At 36.6% G+C, this 19,368-nt stretch overlaps 1 protein-coding gene across 3 annotated transcripts; it reads right to left on the reverse strand.

Annotated features, from left to right (window-relative positions):
* Positions 1-2,000: 2,000 nt before the first annotated feature.
* On the reverse strand, positions 2,001-18,906 carry ern2 (endoplasmic reticulum to nucleus signaling 2). Of its 3 annotated transcripts, XM_079617319.1 has the most exons (23): positions 18,667-18,685; positions 18,457-18,538; positions 16,619-16,736; positions 16,296-16,329; positions 15,356-15,428; positions 15,203-15,275; positions 14,466-14,588; positions 13,696-13,800; positions 13,306-13,573; positions 11,116-11,194; positions 10,886-11,039; positions 9,830-9,954; positions 9,129-9,257; positions 8,338-8,551; positions 7,905-7,995; positions 7,234-7,423; positions 6,642-6,741; positions 6,255-6,454; positions 5,969-6,116; positions 4,615-4,742; positions 4,417-4,540; positions 4,202-4,269; positions 2,001-2,533 (listed from the first exon to the last, which is right to left on the reverse strand). In XM_079617319.1, the coding sequence occupies exons 2-23, from the start codon at positions 18,523-18,525 to the stop codon at positions 2,363-2,365; spliced, it is 2,784 nt and encodes a 927-aa protein (XP_079473445.1). In that variant the 5' UTR covers positions 18,526-18,538; positions 18,667-18,685; the 3' UTR covers positions 2,001-2,362. The 3 variants fall into 3 exon arrangements, with proteins under 3 accessions (XP_079473445.1, XP_079473446.1, XP_079473447.1); XM_079617320.1 differs by having other exon boundaries at positions 18,457-18,906; XM_079617321.1 differs by lacking the exons at positions 16,619-16,736; positions 18,457-18,538; positions 18,667-18,685 and adding an exon at positions 14,727-14,763 and having other exon boundaries at positions 16,296-16,327.
* Positions 18,907-19,368: the final 462 nt, after the last annotated feature.

Raw genomic sequence — 19,368 nt, forward strand, 5'->3', positions numbered from 1 at the left:
TATTTCTGTTAATGCTGTTCTTTTGAACTATTAATCAAATTCTAATATTTCATATGGTATTTTTGATAAGAAAAATACAGCTTTGGTGAGCATGAGGCTTTTTTCAAACTCAAAATCTTACTAACCCTAAACATATTGGATATTTTTGCATTCGAGGAAAGACTTGATTTTGTTCTCTCAGTAGCCGATATTCACATTGCCACTGAGTGCACGAACAAACATTTACTGTTACTCTTGCTTTTAAAGGGTTAGTTCACTCAAGAATGAAAATGCTGTCATCATTTACTCGCCCTCATGTTGTTCCAAACCTGTATGAGTTTCTTCTGTTGAATGCATAAGATATTTTGAAGAATGTTTGTAACCAGACAGTTGACGCTAGACTTTCATAGTAAATGTTTGCAACACTCTTCAAAATATCTTCTTTTGTGTTTAGCAAAAGAAAAAAACTTGTACAGGTTAGGAACAACATAAGGGTGAATAAATGACAGAATTTTGTTGTTTTTGGGTGAACTATCCCGTTTAGCTTGAGTAACACTGGCCATCACAAAGCTGACAAATTATTTAAACACTATTTTCTGTATATTTGCAAAATAAAAGCATATACCACATCATAATGTTATGGAATAGATAGGATATACTTTTTCTGTTAGGAGCTGGCTGATTTATCATGGATAAAATAAAACTGCAAGGAAAACTTAAATACTAACAAAATGCTTAAAAATACAGTTTATTTAATTTTGTGTGTGTGCACCAAACAAAAAAACAGTATAAAAGTATAACCAGAGCCCAAAGTGTTTAGCAAGGCACCAAGTCAGTGTAAAACATGTTTAATTGAAACATTTGACATCAAGTTAGTCGGTTGTAGATGCAATAGTAAAAGGGCACATAAAAGTACCATGGTACTAGCATGTTTATGTACGTGCACCATGGTAATTTAATGATATTTTTGAGTAGCTTGTAATTATCCCAGTGTGTAATACCACCTGATTCAATCAGTATTTTATGCAATGAAAATCCAGATTTTTTTTTGTAAAACATAGTATACATTTACTCAATATTTGGTAGAAAAACAAAGGCACTAGTATTTCCACATTTTGGTGAATAGTTCCAGTGGCAAATATCCTCAACACTTAATTTATAAAAATAAATGTTTTTTTTTTAAACTAGCAGTATAAAACTAGTGTACCGCAGGCTGTAAAAATACTTTAAGGAAACACTATATTTGTGTTTCAAAGCTGTAACAAAGAGAGATGAGGATGAAACTGCAATGTGTGGTAGACTGTAAAAGATCCGTAAATGTAGCATGAAGCTGCAAGTAAAATCACAAAGGGAAAAAAACAGTTGCAATTTATCGAATCACACAAATACATGAACAGTACACTTGGTGTACAATATGACACATAAAAAAAAAGAATATTTCTTGTTTTTAGTACACAAATGATCAAAGGTCTTCATATATCTGCAAATATCAATGGATGTTGTGCTGGCTTTTATCTTTTTTTTTTAGCATGTAACCTGACTAAAGCTATAGTTCACCCAAAAATGAAAATGTTTATGCTCATTTATTAATGACTCTCTCTGTTCTGGCTTCAGGACACTTGAAATATACTCCACAAGATGGACCACATATATAATATATTTTTAGAGTACTTTTCACCCTTTATAAAACTTGAAATCATCCATTCATTGTAATTGAATGAAAAATGCCAATCTTCAAAACTTTCTCCTTTCGTGTTTTTTGGAAGAAATTCAGTCATATGACCTTAAAACGACATGAGGGTGAATAGTGATGACAGAATTTTAATTTTGCAGTGAGTTATCCCTTTAATCCCTTTATCCCTTTAACCATGTCCTTAATATAAAACTACTTTTACCATGTAGAATTCTACCTATTAAGAATACAAGTAGTTAACTGGAGATTCTGTAATCGTGTGTGTTAAAAGCCAGAACTAAAATAAAACAAAAATGGTGGAACATATGCCAATCTATAGGCTGTCAACTCATCAGAAAATAAGGCCTTTTTATTTCTTTACTATTTGGTTCCAGCAGCAAAGCCAGCAGCGAAAAATGGCAGCTTTGTAAAAGCCCATTAATACACTCAGTAACTCACTTATTTTTTTTTATCTGACCTATAAAACATGTCTCTATAAAAGCATAGGGATAAAAATCAGCAAGCCCATTGGGATGTTTATGAGAAAACTGTCTGTAGTGCCCTACAACGAAATATGCTCACAGTCCTGAAGTCTATAATTATAGATTGATAGTCTTTTAGTCTAGTCCTCGAGGTGTCCATTTCCTCAAGTAACCCTACTTTTCCTCTCCAGTCCAGTGTAGGAACAAACAAGTATGTCTCTGTGGATGTTTAGTGGTGGTAGTACGGGTGAAACAGTCTCTCGGGGGCACAGATGCCGAGCGCTGAATGCGTGTGAAGCAGTAACCGGGGGAAGCGGGAGGTAAAATATGTCACAAAGCCATCAGGGACTTCACCGAGAGCTATCTGAACCTCTGATGGGAGTTCATGATAATGATGTTTCTGTTGAAAAACATTAGAAGAGAGGTTAGGATAAATTATATGATATGATATTATATTATTCAAAAGTTTGGGGTCATATAAGATTTTTATTCAGCAAAGAGGCTGCATGAGGCTAGATTTTATTGAAAATGGTGTGCTCATATTTGTAAGAGCGTGTGTGTATTTAAAGGGGTGGTTGAATATGATTTTACTTTTCTAACTTTAGTTAGTGTGTAATGTTGTTGTTTGAGCATAAACAACATCTGCAAAGTTACAACGCTCAAAGTTCAAAGCAAAGGGAGATATTTGCTTTTAAAGAAATTGCTTTTTAAGGACTACAATATACGGCTGGTAAGGAAAATGTACATAAACCCCTCCCCCGGAACACGATTTATATATTATCAAGTCAGAATATGCTAATCAATGACAAGAAGATAACTACACAGAAGCTACATAAATTCATCAACTAACCATTCAGAAATGTCCTGTTGTCTACATATGTTGTCACTTCTTGAGTCTCTCCATCACTGTCTGACTCCGGTTTGGACATAAAAGGCTAAAAGTTTTTGTAATTTCCAGTGCATGTGTGTGTGAGGTAAAAGAACACGAGCTCTTGAAGCTCCGCCCTCTGTGCCGGGAGCAGCAGCTCATTTGCATTTAAAGGGACGGACAAAAACGGTGCGTCTTTGCTCACCCTCAAAACATTACAATTTTAACATGCTATATAAAAATATCTATCGTGTATTTTGAGCTAAAACTTCACATACACACTCTGGGGACATCAGAGACTTATTTTACATCTTGTGAAAAAGGCATTATACCACCCCTTTAACACAGCCATCACTAGTAGAATGGACCACTAGTGGATGGATTGTTTTGAGCTTGATAAACAGTAGGTTATTGTTAGAGATGCTTTAGCGCAGAAAAACTCCGGCCTCAATTGTTGTAGAGGGGAGCTGGTGCTGTTTTAGTACCTTTACAGTGCTAGTTTTTAGACTGTTTGTATTAATAACCTTTGTTTTAATCACGCTCTTAAAGTGATAGTTCACCAAAACAAATCATCATTTACTCACCCTCAAGTTGTTCAAAACCTGAATGAGTTTCTTTCTTCTGTTGAGATATTCAGATATTCAGATAAGATATTCTGAAGAATGTCGGTAACCAAACAGTTGATGGACCCCATTGACTTCCATAGTAGGAAAAAATATATACTATGGAAGTCAATGAGGACCAGAAACTGTTTTGGTTACCGACATTCTTCAGAATATCTTCTTTTAAGTTCAACAGAACACATACAGGTTTAGAAAAACTTGAGGGTAAATGATGACAGAATTTTTATTTTTGGGTGAACTATCCCTTTAACACTATTTATTTGCACATTTTGCACACCCGTTTTATAAACCATTGACTACAGTTGTGTTTTTTTTTCCATCATGGAGTGATTCTCCTTGTGACCGCTTGGGTCCTTATCACATACTGTTTTTACTGTATTTTTGATTAAATAAATGTAGCCTTGGTGATCATAAAATACTTCTTTCAAAAACATTGTAAAATTCTTACCAACCCCACATTTTTTAATGTTATATTATATATAATATTATTATATTATATTACATCAATGTAAATTGTTTTTTGTTTTTTTGTGGTTACTGACTGTTGTAGAAACACATTAAAGTTCTAAACACTTACTTTATTTCTCATTGCCCTAAGAAGGTCTCTCACAGAGTTTCCTTTATATGTACGAAATTTTCTAAGATCTGCCAGATGGAAAAAGGTTTATATTAGACATGCAAATGTATAGATATTAATGAACATGGAATATAACATTGTTCATTTCATATACATCAAAAAAAGCAACATTTTATTCACTATTGCTATAAAAGAAATTAAATAGCAGTGCTTACCAGCCTGCAGCGGTGCCGATATGTGCATCCTCCAGTTGGTTCTCACGACAGATCTGCCGGAGTTCTCCAGACGGACCACTATAGGGCTGTCTAACGGCTCCTTCTCTATTCTGTCACTGACATCCTATAGCCAAAGAGTGAATTCACTTTCTCGCTATACCCTTCAACATGCTTCACTGAACACACACAAACACACACCTGAAAGAACTGCAGTTGTTTCTCTGGACTCCAGAAGAAGGGATGTTTGAGGATGGACGCTGCTGAAGGACGTGTCTCTGGTTCTGCACTGATCATCTGCTCAATCAGATCTCTGCCAATCACGTCCTCTACACACACCAAAACAGAAAACCATTAAAGGGATAGTTCACCCAACAATGAAAATTCTGTCATCATTTACTCACTCTTATGTGATTCCAAACCTGTACGAGTTTGTTTCTTCTGTTGAACACAAAAGAAGATATTTTGAAGAATGTTGTAACCCATGGTTGACTTTTTTTTTTTTAATTCCTACTATGAAAGTCAATGGCTATCGTCAACTACCTGGTTACAACATTCTTCAAAATATCTTCTTTTTAGTTCAACAGAAGAAAGAAACTCATACAGGTTTGGAACCACATAAGGGTGAGTAAAATATGACAGTATTTTTCAATGCATACAAATGAATTAAACATTTATTTTACCTAATAAATTCCTAAAATGAATCAATAATATTATAAAACACAACATTTGTATTAGTCATTGACAAGGTTGATTTTACAATTGATTTATTGAAGGGGTCCTATGAAGCTTTTTACATTTTTTTACTTTCTTACGTGTTATAATGTTGAGTTTTCTTCCGGGAACGTACACGTCCCAATATTCCTCATTTACATAATTTCCGCCCAAGTTATACACAATAATGGAGCGAGACCTGGTTGAGTTGCATTAGTTTTGTGTTGAAAGTCGCGGTTACGGTAAAGGTCAAGGGCATGATATTTACAAAACTTGCTCGTAGAGGTGGACCAATCACAACACACTGGTCCAGCTGCCCAATCAGAGCACACTGTGCTTTTTGGTTGGAGGAGCTTCACAGAGAATGGAACTAAACAGAGCGTTACTGACTGAGAAGAGAGGTACTGCAAACAACGTAAAATATGTGGAAATAAGGTGTTTTGTGAAAAATCATAATTTTTTCTTTTGTAATTATGTAATAATTTGTAATTATGTGACCCCTGAATACTGAAAATGTGATTATACAGTTAAAAAATAGAGGATACAGTATAGTATAAAAATATTGTTGTATTAGTAGTGAAAGCCTATTCTAATTAGACACCAAAAACAAAATCAAGACTTCAATAAAAGGGCATAGGTCCCCTTTAAAAGACACTTGTTAATCAGCCAAACAACACAGTTATTAGTTGATGGCAATGCAATACAAACAAATAATTTCTACTGATGGGACATTTTTGTGTGACATTTATGGCAGCGATAAGAGTTTCTAAACAAAGCCGGACACTTCTAAAACATAAGAGTACACATGCAGATACAAGCACATTAAAGCATGCACACAAACCATGAATATCCTCCATAAAGTGGTCGAGGTTATAGACGCCAGAGAGGATATTAGCTTGACGCCGCAGAGTGTCACCAAACGGATGCTGTCCTTTGGACGTCACATAATAAAACACACATCCGGCAGAAAATATGTCCACTGCACTCGTCTAAAGAGATATCAATAGAGGAAACAATGTAATGAATTACAATGAAATATATGAAAATATCTTATTTCGTTTTTAAAATTCAGTACACCACAGTATCTGTTTTTTAAATTCAACGTGTGACGTGTGTGTTTGTCGTACAGGGTTCCCTTTTGGTGCATTTATGAGTAATTCAGGGGCAATCCAGCCTTCGGTTCCTGGTATTCCTGAGCGTAGGCTGAAACTATGGCGACCATCTGGAAGCTTCTTACACAAGCCGAAATCTGAGATCACAGCCCGGACTCGACCCAATGCCCCCGGGAGAGAGAGCAAAATATTCCGTGGCTTTAAATCCCTGTGAACTGAGTACGAGAGGGTCACGTAATTAAAAAAATGTCAGAGGGTTGCATATATGCCCTCACTATCCAGTTACTCATTTAATAAACATCAGTGCAATGCAATACTAGCATGTGCAACAATAACGTATTTTTATGTAGTTACAGGAAGGAAGTTATCGTTGGAACGGTTGCTATGACAACAGTGACTCACCAATGTTGAGGGAGTGAAGGTGAGTGAGGCCACACATTGTCTGGTCCAGCAGAGACACTGGGTTCAGGCCTGAGTAAGGACAGCTTGGGTCCTCCACATACTACATACAAAAAAAAAAACAGAAAAACCCAAATCAGAGTGCATGGAAACAGATGAGTTGTGATTATACAGCTGAAAATACAGTTGATTACTTAACATTTTATTATACAGTTAAAAAATAGAGAATACAGTATATATTTTGCACAATTTTTTCTTTTTTTTAGAAGAAATATCTAAACCCTTAAACCATCTTTTAAAATTAAGCATTTTGTATATTTGTCAGAGAACGTATCTTAAATATAAATCCTTCAAGGACAGTCATTTCAACCCAATCACTGGTTTAATTAAGTAAAATTAAATGATTTAACCCAATGGTTGGGTTAGTCCATATTTGACCCAAACATGGGTTGAAACAACCCAGCATTTTTTAGAGTGCAGAAATTAATTATAAAATTCTCATGTAGACAGACTTCACAAATAATGATAAAACAGTGAAAAGTGGAAGGCAAAAATATCTATGCACACACACACACAAACACTCATTAAAACACACCTGCTGGAGTGTGGCGGCACACAGCTCTATGGCGATGTAAGTGAACTGTCTGTCCCGCTCTGTGCAGAAGTAACGGATGACGTTGGGATGCTCGTCTGATTCACGGAGGAGCTGAACCTCTCGCTCCGCAAACTCTACGCACTCCGGAAGGATACGCTTTACCGCCACACGCCGATCGTCAAACTGACCCCTGTGTGCACAACACCAGTGAATTTAGGGTAAAGAACAACCAAACCAGAGAACAAAACCAAAATGCTCAGATTACAAAACCTTAAATGGATATTTCACCGCTGCCAAAAATGGCTTTCCATAAAACTCGGCTGACTATGCAATAGAAAGGTGAATTTTGTCTGAAACTAGTCTGCTATGGATACGCTATCAAATACTGTCTGCTTTGTTTTAGTAGGAAATACTTCTAAACAAACTTTTAGATATAATGGTGTCAAAAGCTGTCAAAAGTACGTACGCATTTTTCTTCATCCGGCTGACTTTTGCTAACAAATAAACATGAATTTCTTGTTCCAGGTAACACGGAGAACGAGTAAACATTTTTAATTTACACTTACTACCGACATTGTAACAATACAAAGCGGGTTGAAAATTGTCAAAATGACACTTTAACTTCACAACACAGAATAAGTACGCTAGTATCACAATCCATGAAAACCCACCGGAACACAAAGGTTCCCGCCGTCCCATGGCCCAGCACCTCAGCAGGACGGAAAGAGATTTTACCAACTTCCACAACGTCATGTTGTTCATCTGAAGAATATGAACACACAAATAATACATCTGACATTAGTTACTCGCTTAAAAAAACATCATAAACTAAAATTAGCATTATAGTGAATAACATATAGGTTTGTAAATGAAAAAAACAACTTATTTAGATAAATAGGAAAATCAATGGGCCTCACTCATGAAACACAAGCAGGACACATTTTTGTAAATTTGTAAAAATCTTCTTTAAAAACAATTCTTATAATTAGTCATATAAAGCATACATTTAATTAAGGATGGCTATACAGCTTGGATTTAATTGTATTTACACAAAAATTTGTTTTTGTGTTTCATTAATGAGGCTCTGTAGAATAGATCCCATACTCTGTGATTGGCCGGCTGTCGTTATTGGGGCGGAGTCTTTGCTTGAGAATGGCTGTGTTTGATTGGATGCAACAGAGCTAGTCTTCCCTGAATTGCTGTTGTTGTTGTAGGATGATGATGATGAGGGGGAAGTGTTGGACTCTGAGGGAGCGCTCTGATTGGTCAGCCCGGGCAAAGGGTTGGACTCTTCAGACCGCAGGGATATTTTGACAAGCTGATCGAAAAAGAACAACAGTTTTTAAGTGTAACTTCTTATATAACATATGTATATTATCAATGTATAGGTCTATATGTATATAATAATATATACATATGTGTTATGTGAATAAAAAGCCTAAATTCAATCTGTTCGTCATATAAAGCGATCGAGTCTCTTTAGAAAATTTGGACTATACCGCTCAATTGATATGTATTACTGTAATTTTACAATGTTTTTATGAACTTTTTGAAGCTTCAAATTGGTAACTGCATATCTGTCTATGGAGGGACAGAAAGCTCTCAGATTTCATTAAAAAGATCTTCATTTGTGTTCCGGAGATGAACGCAAGTCTTACGTGTTTGGAACGACATGAGGGCGAGTAATTAATGACAGAATTTAAATTTTTGGGTGAACTATCCCTTTAAGCCCACATTATGTGTGTGTGTGTGTATAAATAGTTATGTGTATATAGGTGGTGTCACCACTAATTATAAATACATTATATATATTCATTAACATCAGAGGGTTACTTTAGAGTAACACTGATACTGATACCAATTAATTCCAAATACCCTCTAAATCTATAACTCACCCTATTGTGTGTTAGCAGGAAGGCAATCCATGCTCCCAGCAGCAGTGTCACCACCAGCACGGTCATGGGGTCAGAGGTCAAGGAGTCTGGCAAAACGGGGGAAGAGCCGTGCTTTGTTACTGGTGGCAACTGTAAACAAAAGATGACAAGTTTGTGCTTGGCTGTTCGAAATGCCATCATGCATGAAATTTTCAACGGCCTACAACCACTTATTAAGATGCTATAGACACTGTAATCAGAATCTCAATTTATTTCACAATTTCATTTAAGAATGTACAGCTCACAAATCAACATTCATGTTAATCCTCCCTTTAGCTAAATACAGCATTATTCTTAGCATAGTTTGCTACACGGAAATAGCCATTATAAACAATCAATCACAATATAAAGGTATCAGAACTATTTTCTGTTAATAATAACTAATATTAAGTTACCCTAAAAATACTTTTTCCACCAAAACTATCATATGGCTTAAGAAGACTTTACGGTACTTTTATTCATAGATTACTTTTAATTTCTCCTTTTTTAACATTTTCTGGAAAACAGCACTGTGAACATTATGCACAATATCATTGTATGTGTTTATCACAAAATAAATAATACACATACGAACATAATTGTTAATTTTTTAAACAACATGGCGGTGATTAAATGTTTCTTCATTTTTTGCTTAAGTGTGAGGAATTATGCATTGGACTCACTGGGTGAGAGGCAGAACGGAAAGAACCAGAACCTCGAGGTGGGATGACATCACCAGAGCGCTGCAGGTTTTCTGGAAAATCTCTCAACATGGTGGTGTGAGCCACAGGAGGGACTTCATGGTGACCTACTCACACACACACACACACACACACACACACACACACACACACATAAACACACGATGGGTTTTCGATGGGGACGGACATTACATAGACATAATGCATTTTATAGTGTATAAACAGTATATTATATCCCCTAACCCTACCTATCACAGAAAACTTTCTGCATTTTCATATTTTCAAAAAACATACTTTACTAAGATTTACAAACTGTTTTCCTCATGGGGACCAAAAGAAGGTCAAGGAACATTTATTGCCATCTTTGTGGACACACACACACACACACACACACACACACACACACGCACGCACGCACGCACGCACGCACACACACACGCACGCACGCACGCACAAATGTAATACAATATACTGATATTCGTCGAATGAACATTAAGAAATGTAATTTGTAAATGCTCTTTCTTTAAATATTATATTTTATTTTGTTATTTAACTACATTTTTAAACATTAAATATATTTATAATGTAATATAATATAATAGGCTATAATGTTTTTGATTTAACTATATTTAATATATTGTATTAATGAAACAAATAAAATAATATAATATCATATATATAATATAATATAATATAATGTAATATACCGGTTATATAATATAATAAGCCGCTGTTTCTGGACAACAGTTTAAGGGAAGAAGATTTTTGTATATTGTGTATCTCTTCACATTTTAATCAGCCCAGCCCAATGGTTTTAAAACTGGTTTAGGTAGAGTCAGAGGTCAGAAAATGAACCTCAGTCCTGAAACTGCTGAACTAGAACTTAACCTGTGGGTGTTGCAGGATTGCACATGCATGTATCTTGAAGTACACACTTTTAAGTATGTAAATGAGAAACATTTAGAATTCAAATTTAGAGAGTCTGTGCGTATATAAAGATAAATAAATTTTGTGTTCAAATGTATTAGTTGGCCGTACCAATCAGCAGCCACTGATTCTGCAGGGATGTGCTGCTTCCTGGTGGATATTTCACATCAGTGCTGGGCGTGATCTCACACTCGGGCCGCCCGTTACCCATTGTGACGCCAGCTGTGATGGGCCCCTCGATGCGTGCAAGAGTGAGACCTTTTGGCTTCAATGGGAAAAGAATATGGTTAATCAGAAGGAAGATTTACTATTGGTTTTGAAAAATGTATAGCTGAACTTACCACTATTGCAACACCTTTATGTACAAGGGAGGCAGAAGCATACAGATGAGAGTCCGTCTTGCCAACATAGAGAGTGGGACTATGAACACAAAAATACATACCGGTAACTAGATTAAAGGGGACCTATTATGCCCCTTTTCAAAGTATTGATTTTGTTTTTTGGATCTACTAGAATAGGTTTTCATGATTGAATGTTCCAAAAACACATTATCTTTCACAATTTTACATTGTTGCAGCTCCTCTATTTCCCAGGCCCTGTCCCAAATGGTACATTTTATGTGGATTTGCAGTCTTGTGGATTTACAATGGCCATTGTGTGCGTGTTTCTGTTCCAAAAGACCGTAGTGTCCCATTTGTCATTTTAGTTTTCAGAAGGGGGCTGGTAAGCACCCATTTGCAGCCGATATGCGCCCTCGATGCACACTTTTGCTGAGCCCGCAAGATTGCTCAGCAGCCGACTTCTACCCGACAATCAAAGCGGCATTACGTTACGAAAGTGCGGACTGAGGGGAAGACGGCAAGGGCTTAGGGTTTCATTTGGGACAGAGCCCCAGTCTGTCAGTAACGCTCTGTTTAGTTCATGTCTCTATGGAGTCCTTCCTTCCGAAAAGCACAATGTGCTCTGATTGGTCAGCTGGACCAGCGCTTTGTGATTGGTCAGCTGCTTTGTGTGTGTTTCAGAAATGTCACCATAACCATGAGTTTCAACACATTACTAACGCAACTCAACCAGGCCTCTCCCCTTTAAAGTAACCAAAGGTAATAACCATAGACTATAAAAACACATGGACGTAGTGTCTGTGACGTCACCCGTAGGTTTCTGAAGAGCATTTTTGAAGCCAAAAGTGGGCGGAGCCGGCCGTCGCCATCTTGGCAGCGCGTCACCGAGCTTCACTCCCAGATAACCGAAAAAGGGCAAAGAGGCGGGATTAACTGTGGTGACGTGACGGCTAACAGACAGCAGACAAACGGCTATTAGTGACAGCAGCGGCAATCCACCTGTTACTCAAATGGCCACGCCCTTAATTATGCAGAACTTTAAGGCTTAAAGGGGAACTAAACCCCTGACTCCACCCCCTGGCAATAATTTGGAGGGGGGCGTGCACCTGAGACTCGTCTCTCTGTAGTCAAGGGCGTGGTTAGCTGGTACCCTCTTACGTCACGCAGTACCACAACATCCAATAGGAAAATTAAAATGCAGAAGCCACCGTTCAACCTGAAGAGGGCAGCACTCAGATGTTTTTACACCATATATTGTAGAATTAAAATACTTTATACCCTAATGTAAAAAAAAAAAATGAACAGCATTAATAAAGCCTTAATTTAAACGGATGAGTTATATAAAAAATCCCCCCCTCACAGTTGTCATGACGGGCAAAATTAGCTCTATAGACCAAAACTACTACTTGTAGCAGGCTGTAAACATACTTTTTTCTGTTATAAGTTTGGGCATATTCATATGGGATTGACTCTCTTTTGAAGCCTGTCTCTAGTGGCCAGTCGATGAATTGCAGTTTAAGTCACTTCCGTGTTGGATTCAAGAAAGAGACCTTGATTTTTTAATTAATAGAGTGGTGCAGGTATGACAACAGAACCTGCAAGTCTAATTCACCGCTGGTTCTTTGGAGATTTTCCTATGGGGGTTTTATAATGCTTTTTTTTCAATTCATGACGATGACGTTTTGTTCTACAACGTACACTGCACACACTCACACACCAAGCTGTCTCATCTAATAACTTATTAAAGACGTAAAAAAAGAAGAAGAACATTACTGGTTAAAAAATTGCGTTGTCACTACTATGGATGTGTGTAATTTACGCTGTAGAACAAAATATCAAAGTATAGTCAAGTTATGTTTATTTTTAATTTTTAATTGAACTGTCCCTTTAAGAAAGCGTTTGGAATCGTGCATTGGACTCACTGGGTTAGAGGCAGGCTTTATTTTACACAGAAATCGAAAAACCCCTTTATAAAACCCCATAGGAAAATCTCGAAGGAACCAGCGGCGAATTAGTCTTCCGGTTTCTGACATCATTCCTGCACCCCTCTATTGCCTTGATCAGTTACATGGAAGAAAGAAAGTCATACAGGTTTGGCATGTTGAGTAAATGATGACAGAATTGTATTTTTGAGTGACCTATCCCTTTAAATAAATGGGTTTTAAAAATACTATTGTAAAATTGTCTTACACTAGCTGAGTCTTAGTGCTGTGGTTCTCCTTTGTGAACTCGTAGGCCCACTTCATGGTCTGGGACTGTGTGTTTTCTGCAGTGAAGGTCAGGTAACGCAGGGTTTCTGTTGACACTGTCAGGTGAGGAGCTCGCCGCAGACTGTCCTGACTCCACAAGTAAAACCCTGCCACTGGAGAATCAAACTTCTGCATCCACAAGACCTCACCAGAGTCCCGATCCACCGTAACCACCAGCCCGTCCCCACTGGATGCAAAGTGTGACATCTCTGTGATACACAGACACACGCAACCATGATGAAATCCAAAAACATCCCCAACATACTCATATGCATTCACAAATTCAGTAGATTGGCTTGTAAATTCTGTGCATGCATAGTGAGGAACCTACTGTATTCATATTTTTTGTCATCATAGAGAGGGGCGGAGTAGTCGTTGTAGGTGGCATTCCAGCGGAGCTCCTGAGTCTTCGTATCATACATGGTGATCATATATTCTGCAGACATACGTGCGTACATGCGTCACATGATTTGTGGGCAGTAAGATTTTTCAATGTTTTTGAAAGAAGTCCATTTTAACATACAACCCCATTTCCAAAAAAGTTGGGACATATTTTAAAATGCAATAAAATCAAGAATCTGTTATTTGTTTCAATTGAACATTCATTTAACTGACAAAAGTACAAAGAAAAGATTTACAATGTTTTCACTCACCAACTTAATTTGCCTTCACTGTCACTTTTAACCAATTAAATGCAAACTTTTTTAAATCTGTAAATTACTTTTTTTTTTTTACTGTATTTTTAATTTTTAAAATGTGACCTTGGTGAGCATAAAAGACTTCTTTCAAAAACACGAATGCTACATTGTCACTATGCATTGCAACTAAATCTGTGGAAAATTTCAAGATGTCAGCTGTAAATATAACCATATTTTTTATCCTTGGTGGTTGCCATGTGATGCAATGCAGTTGCTAGGGTGTTCTGGTTGCAATATACCATACATGTTAAATATATTGGATACAAATAAATAAATAAATCTTTAAAAATATATGTGCAGTGTCAGAATGACTTAGGGTGCATATAGAGGAATCTGATGTGCAAAGGGACACACATAGACAGGCATGAGTTATAAGACAAGGTGCATGTATGTGTGTTCGGACCTGTGCGGCCAATGTACAGCAGAGGGGCAGAGGGGCAAATGGAGTCTGAAGAGGAGGTGCTCAGACTTGTCTGTTTTTCACCTGTCTGAGGATCAACCACAAACCAAGTGTCCTCTTTTTTACCTGGGAATGTAGACAGTACAATATATGAGAGTGCAGCTTTTCACAGGTTTCACATTTTATGAACATGCTATCAGGGTTCCCACACCCCTTAAAGGGATAGTTCACACAAAAATGAAAATTCTGTCATTAATTACTCACCCTCATGTCGTTCCAAACCTGTATGAGTTTCTTTCTTCTGTTGAACACAAATGAAGATCTTTTTTGATGAAATCTGAGAGCTTTCTGTCCCTCCATTGACAGCTACGCAACTACCACTTTTCAGATTGAATTTAGGCTTTTATTGTGAATAAGATGAACGAAAGTCTAAGTGATTTGGAACGACATGAGGGTGAGTAATTAATGACAGAATTTTCATTTTTGGCTGAACTATCCCTTTAATGTCATCAAGTCTATGCAAACACTTACAAAACAAAAAAGCTAATCTAGCCTATTAAGTTGCTTAGCGAAACTAAAAGTATGTCTGTGACTTTTAAGCTTTTATTAATTTTCATGACTTCAGATTCCCACCCCCCAAATAAAATATGAGAATATGAGCATGGGAATTTTTCACTACAGATATCAAACACTGATTTCACCATAACACATTGCAAACACACAAACATGTTTGACGTTACCCGTGTAGAGCACTCCATCGGAGCTCCTGCAGGGGGAAGACTGGACCAGTTCTGGAATAGTGAACGGGAGTTTCTGCAGAGAAGATTCATATAAATGACATGAGCTGTAACTGTCTCAGACAAACACTCACAAGCCCTGCCCGTGACACTCACCATCAGACCCTCTTTACGCTTGCCTCCTAGAACATACAGACTGCCATCATTGGGATCCGGTAAAAAGCCTGGCCTACAAGAGTTGAAAATGAAATGAATATACAGAATATAAGTTGGATTGTGAAAAGAAAGCATTACATACCAGAATGGAGTCAGATCTGAATACAGGATTATTTTTAAAAACAATGGTACTAGGCTATTGATAATATTATCCAATAGCCTGCATGGCTTAAGCGATGTCATTGGTAAAGGAATGTTGTTTCAGATAAAGTTATAACAATTTGATGAAAGAATATAAAGACAAAAAAATATTCTTAATAACATCGATCAATGAATCAATCACAAGACCAGGAACAAGAAAAAAAGAAAGTAATCAGGGTCAGTTTTGATTTCAACTGGATTTTAACACACATAAACACATGCACACATACTACCGTTGAAACATTTGGGGACAGTAAGATGTTCTTTTTTTTATTCTGCATGGACACATGCAATTGATCAAAAATTTGCAAATACATTTATAATGTCACAAATGTTTTCTATATTTAATAAATGCTGTTCTTTTGAACTTTCATTTTTTTTTAAAGAATATATTTTTTTTTATTATTAGTTTCAACAAAAATATTAAGCAGCACAACTGTTTTCTTGAGCAGCATATTAGGATAATTTCTGATGGATCATGTGACACTGAAGACTTGATGAATGAGGCTGAAAATCCAGCTTCGTCATCACAGGAATAAATTACATCATAAAATATATCAAAATAGAAAACAGTTGTTTGTAATCATTGTAAAAAAAAACTGTGTTTTTGATCAAATAAATGCAGCTTTGGTGAGCAGAATAAACTTCTTTCAAAAATATTAAAGAACAAACTTACAGACTCCAAACTTTTGAATGGTAGTGTATGTTGACTTTGTTTCTGAATCTGTTAAACACTTACTCTTGGAAATATGCAGGAACCTGTATGATGGGATCTAGGAGAGAGAGGGTGAAATGGTTATGGAATTTGTTTGGCAGATATTCATTTACACTACTTTTGAAAAAGTGACAAATATGTCATGTTTGTAACAATGAAAAGCAGTTTACTGTAAACACGTGTCTTGATGCTACAAAAAAGCAGGATCATATTATTTCTGTTATCACTTGTCATAATGCACATACATGCAGATACACACACACACACACACACACACACACACACACACACACACACACACACACACACACACACACACACACACACACACACACACACACACACACCTTCCTTAAGTGTCCATTTGATGTCTCCTGTCTGTTTACTGATGGCATGCAGACTTCCATCCAGTGTGGAAACAAAGAGCAGAGACTCCGGGAGTGAGACTGAGCTTCCTCCCTCACACTGAAAGAGAAACCAGTAAAACACCTGCAGATATCAGACTATTTAAAACTAAATGCTACCTGATATGTAGCCAAAAATACTTATAATGTGTGTTCTCTTGAGTACGTTTGTGTACAGGTTTGGCTTCATGTGAAACCATTTTTTAAAACCATTTAGCTTTAAATCTAACAATGTCCACTTGTCTGTAAGAGTTAAGAGTAAGAATAAATGTAATTTACAGTAAGTACAAAAACCATTGTGTATAAGGGATCCTCATAGCTTCAGAGGTTTGTGTGTGTGTTTGTGTAAGAGAGCACGGTTAACAGACATTAACCAGGATATCCTTCTTCATAGTCGTTTGACGCCACTCCTATATTTACCAAAAACTGCCTAAGCTGTGTGGATTAGCATAACCAAAGAAAACCTATTTTAAAAGTAAAAAAAAAAACTGGGTGTTTTGAACATTCAGAGAATATGCAGATATAATGTTTTCATAACTTAATGGGAAAGATAGCAAAACGTTCTTTTTAAACATATTTTTTGTTGGGTCCGTATGCAGGCCTACAATTAGGTTGACTAGAATTTGCAAAAACATTGAAAAACTGCCTTGCTCCTCCAAAATACACCAAATATAAGGTATAACATTTATTTTATCAGTGCATATCATTATGTGTTTGAGGAGATATAGGGCAAAAAACGGTGATATTTACTCAGGTCAAACTGAGACTGAAGCCTACAAAACATGATGGGCCAGTAATCGATTAAAATAAATTATAACAATAACACTCTTGACTACTCTTTCCCCCCCCCCCACACATGATAGTAACTCTTGTTATAACACACGTACACACGTGCACCCGCTCTGGGAACAATGCATATTACATTGCGCGAGCTCTCCAGTACAAGCCTATTAAGCGCGCGCCCATGCAGGTCTCGTGCTCAGGTTCGAGTAATATGACACTATTGTAAGAGCACAAACAGAAATTAACTTTAAAAAAATTTAATTACTATGGTGTGGTTCCAACCTCTGCCAAGCTTATTGCTTGGATGTCTGACAAAGTCCGTTTCACGAAATTAATCCTACTTTTGAACTGATTATTTTTAATGATCCGATCGAAACGATTCACAAATCGTTTGTAAATCACTCGACATTGCGAAATAACTTTGATCAGGAATGAAACCGTGAAGTAGGTATAATACAGTTTACATTGTCAGGAAAAAATAATTGTAGCCTAATAGCTATAGGCCTATTGATAATATTTTACTTGCAATGAAATAAAATCCAATGTCTGCAAAAATGTCACTTATGGTTATGGCAAATATTAGTGCAAAAAAAAAAAAAAGAACTATTAGATGCAACCTACAGTAGGATACCTAATCAAAAACATGATTATAAAAAACGCTTTTGAAGTGATAAAGCGTGAATGGGAACAGGTTCGTTCAAACGAACCGTCCGACTGAACCGATTCGACCAAATAAATCGGACACACATTTCATTATTATTATTATTATTATTCATACTATAACTAATAATGATTTTATTTTTATAATAACAATACGCTCTTTCTGATACTAATTTGTTTGTTTATTATTTTTAATTATCATTCCAGGAACCCCAAAGCACCCCGCCTCTGCGTATCCAAAAATAGAGCAACACATATCACTGTCCCCGTGCATTCCCTACGGTGACCAGCAACATAAAGTGGTAAACATGAGATTTATTTTCCCGTTATTAGCCTACCTGTGACACGATTCCTGCGAAGCTAAGCAAGAACAGCAGCAGCAGCAACTTCTGTCTCCAGTCCATCATTCTCTCCCTGAATCTGGTTAAAGTTGCGGTGTGTTTGAGGTTCGTGTCAGTAAATATACACTAAGGTCGAACTCCTCCAACAAAACGCCATTATCACATAGTGTCGGAAAAAAATTCACAGCGACATACTCAATCACTTACAGTACTGTTGCGGTTCAGCATATGTCTGTGACATGCCAGACAACCGATCCTATAATAAAATTACAAATATTGCACATTTCCGCGTTGGGACGGAACTGGTGATGTCACTCAAATCAAACAACATACAGTAGAAAACTAGAAGGCAAAAAAAAAACAAAAAAAAACTAGAAGGCACGGCCATGTTTGTTTGATTGACAGCGCGTTTGCCCAATGGCGTCTCGCTGCGGTGAGTTGAAAGGCGGAGTTTCGAGAAAACTGGATGTCATTTTAAAACTCGTGGAACAATAACAGTTTGGCACTGACAATTGATGACAACAGGCCTGTTTTGTCTATTTTTTCTTTTCCTTTCGAAGTTCAACAAAGAATATTCTCTCTGATTATTAAGTAAGTGGGCGAATAGAAAATAATTGATCGCTTTATTTTCTGCAATTTTAGTGCAACCATCGGATGTTCCATCATGTTTTATTACCTCGTGTGGTATTGAGAAAAATACTGGAACATATCATGACCTTTTTTGTTTAGTCGTTTTCTAGCTCCTGAAATGGAGTGTACAAATACTTAGAATAAAACATATAGATTATAATGTAAAAAAGTTGTGACAATCTTTACTCCAGTAACTTTCTTTTTTTTAGCGTAGGTTTATTTTTTAAGTAAATTTCTTTAGACATACCTTGTGCACATTAAGCCGTAAAACACTTAGAA

This window comes from Phoxinus phoxinus (assembly GCF_949152265.1).
Source record: "Phoxinus phoxinus genome assembly, chromosome: 6".
Classification (NCBI taxonomy): Eukaryota; Metazoa; Chordata; class Actinopteri; order Cypriniformes; family Leuciscidae; genus Phoxinus; species Phoxinus phoxinus.

What these genes read in the sequence shown, in the direction of transcription:
- ern2 (XM_079617320.1), bottom strand. Translation starts at nt 18,525, where the DNA reads ATGATGGACTGGAGACAGAAGTTGCTGCTGCTGCTGTTCTTGCTTAGC. An exon ending in CGATGGAGTGCTCTACACGG is followed by an intron (nt 14,589 to 15,202) that starts GTAACGTCAAAC and finishes CTACATTCCCAG; the next exon opens with GTAAAAAAGAGGACACTTGG. An exon ending in ATCGGCACCGCTGCAGGCTG is followed by an intron (nt 4,270 to 4,416) that starts GTAAGCACTGCT and finishes TCCATCTGGCAG; the next exon opens with ATCTTAGAAAATTTCGTACA.